The following is a 9,371-nucleotide window of genomic DNA, read 5'->3' as shown; positions in this document are numbered from 1 at the left end:
ATACAAAGAGTTAGTAAACTAGGACATGTCTTTAAGTATGACAGTACAACTCACCATATTATAATCAGGTCCTACTCGAAATTGTTTTGACACTAGGATTGACCGAATTAGTTTATGATGGCTCAAAAATTAATTATAGGTATGAGTTTCGGCAACATATTGTTTTTATTTATTGTTGATTATAATGTTTTTTTGTTGTATGCTTTTATTGTGATGGATGTTTGCGAAAAAATTAAAAGCATCAAAACCAAGTTTTAAAATAAAATGCTTAATTTTGTAAAACTTGATAACAAATTGTTTGTAGGACAAGCCCACAAGCCAAAACACGTCACCTTCTGGTTTGGCCTATTGGTCCGAGCACCGTGGACCTTGTCATCGAGCACCATAGACCTTGTGTAGAGAGTACCATAGATAACTTAGGAAAATCATGCACTTTGGAGTTTGAAGCCATATAACTTTGTATAAAGATTGTAGATAGAAATAATCAATAGGACAAGGACTAAACTAGGGAAAATTTTATTCCCCTAACATAAAATGTAAAGAACATCTATCAAACAACAAAGAATCAAACCCCTCAATCATCAGCAATAGCTTCAAAATCCAAAAAATAATAATACTAATAACTAGAACATATCTTAACATACAATCTTTCGATCTGAGAACATTATTTAGAAAGCTGCTCAGATTCGTCTGAAGATTTCACGTAAAACCGATTCAACCGTTCGCCAGCTTTCTTAACCTGTAAAACAAAAAAGATTCACTTTCTAATTTTAGAAATATATCAAATTATGAATGCCAAGAAGCTAAAAGCTTTTAATGTTTAAAAAAATTCCATTCATCTTTCCCAAGTTTACCTGATCATCCCAGTCTGTCCTCCATGTCAAGTATATAAGTGCAAGTGTTTGAGTTATAATGCCACCAATCATTCCAATCCATATACCCTAAAAATTGATACAATACATTCTCAATATTTTATTCAAAAAAAACGAGGAAAAATGAATAACTTAATGTAACATTGGTTTAATTGTGATATATTATATACCTTTACTTGAAGATCAGTTAAATATCCTAACAAAGCTCCCATTGGAATACCAATCACGTAATAGCAAACGAGGTTGATGATTGCTACAGTACCCTGCATTCCAGCTCCAACAGCCACGCCTAATGATAACAAAAAAAAAATTACTATTATTTATCGATATAATTTTACAGGTTTGAATCTCGATAAAAATATCTGGCTTATATATATATTATTATATAAACTAGCGTAAAAAAAAAGTTCATAATTTAAACCACAGGAAACAAATTTAGAAAGATCATATATTTTACAGAGTCTGACAAAACCCATGATGACAACAAGATTTTACTAGTCAAAATCTTGTAGAATCCAAGGCAATCAACACTAAAAACGTATACTTTCCCAGAATAGAAAGTTTACAATTTACGAAGTCTTTTAGGTTTTAGCAGATTACGCAATCAAAGTTCCCAATTATGGAAAAACTATCCAGCAAGTAAGCATAACCTTTCCAAGAATAGTAAGTTCATAGTTTAACAAAATATTATATGGCAAAAAGGTCAACCCTATTCTTTCCCAAAATAGAAAGTTCTTAGTTTAACTGACATTTAGTTTTACCAAAAGTCCTCACGACTACACGTCTACAATATTTCTTTAATTAACAATTTTAAAACGTTAAAGAATTATGTACCATTATATATACTTCAAAACTATAGGAAATATAATTTTGAATGCAAATGGTTATAGAATTACCTGAAAGAACTGGATAAATGCTGTTCAGCAACACGGAAAACGAAAGTAATAAAGAAAGATCCTCAACAGTGTCTGCAACTCGTTCATCATCTGTAAAGAAGTAGGCGATTTTTTTGCCAAAAATCAAGCAAAGAACAAAAAAGAATGTTCCAATCGCGATAGAAGTTCCCAACAACACTTTAATCGAGAACTTTGTAGCTTTAGCATTTCCTCTTCCAAGTTCATTTGCAACCCGCACACTATAAAAAAATATAAAGATTTTTTTAGTATAAATTACAAATTTGGTCCCTATGCTTTTCATAAAATTACAAGATCAGTATAAATTTTGTGCTTAAGTTTTATTTCATTGCAGATATAGTCCCTGTGGTTTACTCAAAATTGCAAGTTTAGTCCACAATTTGAAGTCATTTTATTGGGAAGATCTGAAAATTTGGACTGAACTTGTGATTTCTTGTAAAGCACAGGGATCAAAGTTGTAATTTACTCCATTTTTTATGTATAACATGCTGAAATAAGTGTGCTTTATAAATGACTTAATTGATTGGTGCGTACACTGCAGATCCTAAGAAGCCGAGACTTATCATAAACTCCCATGCATTGATGTTCAAGCTGCAAAATTTAAAATAAAAATATTTCAATTTCTTCATATATTAAATAAATATATATTATGATTAAATTCTTAAAATTAAATGTATATATTTATACCATATGGAAAAGGCAGAAATGGCAACTTCTGCATTTGCCATGTATCCCGCAAGTAAGACTAGCACAGCATTGTACCATAGCTCCAAACTAGCATAAGAAATAACACAAAAAATATTCGTTAAGTTACAATTTAAATTAAATAAATAAATAAATAAAATAGACTTTGAGGTCAAACTCATTTTTATTTTGTATAAAATATGAGCTTTAATTACTTATTTTATAACAAACTTTCATTGTTTAAATTGATATATGTTAATACATTTATAACAAAATCTCGACAAAACTCAGTAATAATATAAAAAAGTTTGACTTTTGAACTACTAAATCAAAGTCTTGACTTTTACTTGAAACATACTACAATAGATTGCCTTTGACTTTGACTTTTTCCAACATTGAAATTTTGCTATCAATAAAGAATTTTAAGAAAAACTCGGTTATTACTAACTACATTCTAGGACACAGTTTACCAAAAGAACATTTTCGATGTTTGATTTTGTAACAAAATCCGTAGCAAGAACTAATCTTGAAATGTAAGAAGTTTGACTATAAAAGTCAAAATTCAATAATAGTTTACTTTTTTTGAAAAGATTGATCATACATACCACACCATAACACCAGAAGCTATCGAAAGCTTCACAACAGGGACCAAATCTTTAAACGCAGCAACTGTAAACCCTTTCCATGAAAGCGGGCACCACCCACCAAAAATGTAGATAAATTCTCCGATGACAAGAAACCAAGAAGAAGTCGACAAAGCAATCATGGCTCCAGGAAGTCCATACCCTAATTTATACACCAAAAGCCATGATAATGGAATATGAATCCCGAATTGGAAAATTGAAAGCCATGCGATCACCATGTTCTTTAATTGAGCTTGTAGAAACATTTGAATCGTTAAGCTGAAGACGAAGTTGTAGACGAAGGGGATGAACCAGAGAGATACGTAGCCACCGGCTACAGCTATGCCTTCGTCTTCTCCGATGAGTCTGTATAATTGTGTAGCGAAGATGAAAATTGGGAGTAAAACTGTTAAAGTGAAGAAGTCAACGATCCATGATCTTTGCAAGTAAATGCCCATCATGTGGTGTTGACCCGCCCCGAATGCTTGACCACATAGGGTTTCGGTTGCACTTGACATTCCCAACTGTTGATTGAAAGATAGTGATTAAGATAATGATAAATTAGCAATGTATTTTGGTTTTCAATTTGTGGTTAAGAGGTTGTTAGGTAATATCTCAATAGAAATATAGAATGTCACCTCTAAATCGGTTAGTATTTAACGTATTTGATATAGACTATGAACGATTCGAAGAATCTAAATAACCACGTAATGGTTAAAGAACCCCATATTCTTTTAACCATAAATACTTGAGCACTATAAATGGTTCGGTTTTATCAAACAATCTCTTAATGTTAAAAGTAAGTTGAAAAAATTTTCATTATTTGAAAAATATAATGAATAGCTTTTAGAGCATCCAAGCTGCATTAATGTAGTGATTTAGAAGTTAAAATTGACATGCACATTTGAAAACTAAATGGCTTAGTTTTTATTAAACATCTTTAATGTGCAAATTTTGAAAATTTATTACTATTTAAAGAATAAAATGTGGCGTTTTTTAGAGCATCAACGGTATTGTAGTGATATAGAAGTTAATTGCAAAACTAACATACCAATACCACCATTGAAAGGACTTGGAAGACTAATTAACATTAAGGTATTTTAAAGTGTGGAAAGTCTCCTTAAAATAAGGTATTTTAAAAGTTACTATGATCATGTAAAAGCTCTAAATAATTCTTGGAATAGAGATTTTAATTACAATTTGCCTCTCTTTGCTCTAATAAAATCTATTTTTTTTTTCTTTTAGTTGTATTAAAATATTAAATACTTTTTATTATTTAAATTCTTAATTTAGTTTATTAAATACATAAAATGAAAATAAATACTATTCATACCTATGCTAAATACAACAAATTAGATAGTTTAACATAAACTTTCGAAAATGTTAATCAAATGGATTATGACACTATATTTATGTTAAATAAATATTAATGGAAAGTTTAAGCATTTAGCAATGTATTTTGTCATTTGTGGGATCCATTATAAATAAAGACAGAACAAAAAGGACAAAAAATGTTTACTTACAAGTATTCCATTGACAAACCGAACACTTAGGGTTTGGACAAGTGCATAGGCAGCAAGATCCATGTCACTTATATGGCCAATGAATGATTGAGTCACAACAATAGTTCCAAATGCACAAACCCTCGATATTACACCGGGTAATGCAACCCTCCAAATCTTTTTCGATTCGGCCCATACCCTCTCTTTCAAGTCACCTTCATTCTCCTCTTCATCATGTCTAAGTAGCTTTGTTTGAATTCCATTATCCATTGTTAACTAATCTGTAAAAGGAAAATTCGTTCAAAATGTTAGGACGAAATTCGTAACAAAAATTACAAGTCAAACCAAAATGAAAACTTGGAAAATTTGTAAAAGAAATAATAATAAATAAAAAATAGGTGGTCATTTTTATAGTTCAGTATAAAAATCAAGAGGTTCCACCAAATAGCATATTAAAAATTCAAACTCATTTAAAAACTCATATTTCTTAAAAATTTGAATCTTAAAAATTTAGATCGTTTTAAACAACCCATAAATCAGGATACGTTGTATGATACTGGGTTTACCCCGACCCAGGTTTTATGACCTGCATAAAAAAAACGTGGGCTAGACATGTTTATCTTAAAAAACAGAACACAATTATTCTAATTATTATGTAAATTTATTAAGAGAGTAATGACTATTCAATTTATTAGAAATATAAATCTAAGTAGCTAGGAAGCCCAAAAAAATTGAAAGTGTACCATTTAATCTTGTTAAAACATGTATATGATGATAAAGATACATTTAATATGATGATGGAGATGCTCTTATGCTAATAATTTTGTCGATTGCTAAACTTTTTCAACAATTGGTGACATAAATAGAAAAGGACAGATATGTAAAATTGCAACTCTATCAGACAACTATTATGACAAATCTGAGTGCTCTTATTTCTATGTGCCAGTGGAAGTAGGTAGCAAATTAAATAAATAACAGATGGATTTATTATTTTAATCATCGATGATCTAACAATATAATAGAAAAATACCTTAGTTTTCTTGAACTTTTATGATTTTGTCTATTAAAAGAATTCAGACCAGATCCATGAGTCACGTAAATTAAAGTATTATAGCCGACAATTAAATACGTTGTACTAAGAAAATAAAAATATAAAAATAAGATGAGCATGTGATTTTTAATTTGAAGTTAACATAAGTAAAATAATTATTTAATTTACGTTGCTTTTATACATATATTTAAAGAAAAATAGCTACCAATTACATTATTTATTTTATAATAAAATCTGTATTTTCAAATAATATGCTATGTATTTTGGTTTATATTTTATGTGATGCGTTTCTTTAAAAAAAAAATCTACATGTTCCGATTTCTGCGCATTTTAAGAGCAAATTTCGTTTGTTTTGTCTAAAACTATTATCTTTTAATAAGCCATCAAATATTTAACCAAGACATATCTGACTTAAGTGGCTAAATAAGAAAACATGGTTTAAGAAAACTACTTTTCTACCTATTTGTCATTTTTAGTTATTTTCCTATCAAACTGCCCAACATTATAAATTAACAAATATTATAAAAATAATGGATATTGTGAAGAGTATTTGTTGGAATATAAGATAAACTAGTCATTGAATTGATTCAAACGATAGATATTATATATACAATATTTTATCTAAACATACGTCATTCGACTATTTCAGTTATGCACGACCTAACCAAAAGAATAAAATACCCTGAGATATAACCATTATAACTTATGTAACTATCAAAATAGCAAAAAAAAAAAAATGATAATAATTAAAATCCAACATTATAAAATTAAAAGAACATACATGTACCCACATAGCATTTATAAACATCAACCCTCTTATAATAAACAAGAAGTAATAATATTAAATTTTTATCAATAAGTTAATCTAAAGTTGTACACTTTTAGTCATTTAATATATATATATATATATATATATATATATATATATATATATATATATATATATATATATATATATATATATATATATATATATATATTAGTGTTCGGTATATTAATGTGTTAGGTGGGAAAATGGGTGGCAAGAGCCATGTTTATGTTCTATACCTAACCATATCTCATGTGTTTGGATCTACACCATCCATTACAACCTACCCTCTTTATATTATATACTCTTTATATTATATAGTACTCGAAACTACTTTCTTAAAATAAAATAAATGCAATTGAACACATTTTGATTATATTACTCTTTTTAGATATATATTTTCTTATTTTAGGTAAAAGCTTTCGTTATATCGGATAGGATGTCAAACGCTGTTTATTATAGGATAATAGGAGTATGCTGGTCATTGAAAAAGATCAAATAACATCTATAATTGATAATATCACTTCGATTCCACAAAACTTGGGTATTCGGATTTATTGAAAAGCGACAAAGTGTTGTATTTATTAACTTATAAACACATATATAGTTAAAAATGTTAGGCTGATTCATCGGTCCAATTAGCAAATTAAGAAAGCTTGATTTGATTTATTAAAAGTTATGAAATATTAAAACATTTCCTACCGTTCTTTATTTTTAGAGTGTAAAATAGAGTTTAGAATGATGTCCAATCTCATGTTAAAATTTATTTTAGACTCAAAAATAAATTATGTTGGAGATGGTATAAGTTACACTCTAAATTTAGAATGTTACCATTCATTTTTCTATTTATAGAGTGTAAAATAAAGCTAGGTATGAGCTTTTAATCTATTTTATACTCTATAATGGCAAAAATAAAGTTGGAGATGCTTTTATACATTTGAATTATATATACAAACTGGACCAATAAAATTTTGATTTATAATAATTTCTTATATTTTTGTGTAAATTTGACATTAACAATTGGTTGCAAGTATATGATACCCACCATAATAATTTAAAATACTTCAACCAAGACTTTATAAATTTACAAGGTTCAATAAGAAAAACACCAACAAAAGGTACAAACCTTTTTCATTGTTTTTAAAGCCTAAAAGACATTGAAAAGCTACTTTATTAGAAGTAAATAACTTGAACATTTTTTTTTCTCAAAATATGTTTATCATAATGGTTAGATGTAAAATTTGAACTTTTAAACATCTTTAATAGTTTCGTTTGTCATTTAAAACATCCACACTTTAAATAAATATATCTTAGACACTTTCTATTCTAATCGAGTTTCCATTCAAACTCAATAAGATCAGTAAGCAAAAAGAATAGAAACCTCTCTACAAAAAGTATAGAAACCCACATGAAATCTGACAAAAGAGAGAAAAGATACTTACTGTTTAATGGTATCAGGCACCGGAGCAACGCCGCCAGACGCCGGAGAGCACCGCCAGCAACTCTTTCCACTTCGGAGGTGTGCGGTGGCCGGTGACTGTGGGTAGGGGAGGGAGGCGGAGGGGAGACGTGGGTTTGGAATTTTGATACATAGAGCAAAAAGGATTGGTATATATATGACTCGTGAAGAATTAGTGTACCTACCCCTTCAAAAATCAAAAGTAAACGAAGATTATTGTTTAGGGATTTGGATTTGTCCGAAAAATATGGTTGTGTTCTCATTGGTCCACTTTATTCATCGACGTAGGTGGCTGAGATTGTTAAAATTGTTCTTTTAGATTTTTTTTTTTTACAAATGGTCCCCTATAGTTTAAAAGAAAAATAACATTTTCACAATGATATTGGTGGTTTCAAAATCAAACACATTTATTATTTTGGCTAGCTTCATTAAAAATAATAGTTAAATACTTGGTAAATACAGTACATATTTACCCTTCTTTTATTATTTTTCTATTTTTCTATTTTATTTTTTGATATAAGACTAGCTAGTAATGTAACTTACACTTACTCCCTCATTTGTCATTTCTCCCCACTCATCTAATCTTCTTTCCTAACATCACAAGTGCCCTACCCTTTCTCATCTTTCTTCCACCGTCTGGATTTGGAACAGGACAACAAACTCAAATAGAATACTTAATCATTTTAATGAAATGATAAACTGTCAAGTATGAGAAATTAGAAATAAGGAATTGAAATTTTTAATGAAGCATCCAACTGATTAGAGTTTTTTACGGTTGATCTTGGACGTCCATCCTCATATCGATTTTTTTTAATTGTTTGTTTAATTGACCTCGTTCTTGTTAGAGGTGGCTATTTTTGGATATATTATTTTACCAAGGCTACACAACATTAAAGTTCAAATACAATAACCCCATAAAAATACAAATATGTACCACTACTACAAAAAGCGTCATAAGACTCGTCAATTAGGACTTGGTTTTGGAAAAAACCGGGATATATTATGGAAAAAACGGGTTCATTAATAGAGATTGTAATATGACCCGGTTTAAATTAAGAACCGGGACATATACTAAAATTAAATAAGCCGGTTTTGATTCACTGAACCATGTCTTATAACCTTATAATTATATGACCCGTTTTTGAAAATAGAATTGGGCCTTATTCTCTTGCCCTGGAGAACAACTATACATCCAAACTCTTTTTCATCAAGTTTTTGCACATTTATGAAAAAACATTTATTACTCCTTTTTCATATATATTAGACTTGTACACACCATGTGTCTTATACAAACTTTCAAAACAAGTCATACTATACTAGGAAGCCATTTGACCCATTTTCAACAACCAGGTGTTTTTACTTCATTTAGAAAATGCAAATGTGGCTTAATCACTTGTTTTTTGTGTTGAACAACTATGACTTTATTAAGCAACACATAAGAAGGAAGTTGGAACAAAG

The 9,371-nt window shown here is 29.2% G+C and overlaps 1 protein-coding gene across 1 annotated transcript; it reads right to left on the bottom strand.

The window, feature by feature from the left end:
• Nucleotides 1-456: 456 nt before the first annotated feature.
• Nucleotides 457-8,154, bottom strand: LOC111921397 (protein DETOXIFICATION 24). The gene is made up of 9 exons (XM_023916972.2): nucleotides 7,897-8,154; nucleotides 4,617-4,876; nucleotides 3,076-3,617; nucleotides 2,474-2,560; nucleotides 2,321-2,377; nucleotides 1,769-2,007; nucleotides 1,043-1,161; nucleotides 855-941; nucleotides 457-739 (listed from the first exon to the last, which is right to left on the bottom strand). Exons 2-9 carry the CDS (start codon nucleotides 4,863-4,865, stop codon nucleotides 665-667), a joined length of 1,455 nt encoding a protein of 484 aa, XP_023772740.1. The 5' UTR covers nucleotides 4,866-4,876; nucleotides 7,897-8,154; the 3' UTR covers nucleotides 457-664.
• Nucleotides 8,155-9,371: the final 1,217 nt, after the last annotated feature.

Source organism: Lactuca sativa, chromosome 1, assembly GCF_002870075.4.
Source record: "Lactuca sativa cultivar Salinas chromosome 1, Lsat_Salinas_v11, whole genome shotgun sequence".
Lineage (NCBI taxonomy): Eukaryota > Viridiplantae > Streptophyta > Magnoliopsida > Asterales > Asteraceae > Lactuca > Lactuca sativa.
This window is presented reverse-complemented; position numbering and strand designations above follow the sequence as displayed.

What these genes read in the sequence shown, in the direction of transcription:
- LOC111921397 (XM_023916972.2), bottom strand. Translation starts at nt 4,865, where the DNA reads ATGGATAATGGAATTCAAACAAAGCTACTTAGACATGATGAAGAGGAG. An exon ending in CATTTATCCAGTTCTTTCAG is followed by an intron (nt 1,162 to 1,768) that starts GTAATTCTATAA and finishes TGTTATCATTAG; the next exon opens with GCGTGGCTGTTGGAGCTGGA. An exon ending in TAACTGATCTTCAAGTAAAG is followed by an intron (nt 942 to 1,042) that starts GTATATAATATA and finishes ATCAATTTTTAG; the next exon opens with GGTATATGGATTGGAATGAT.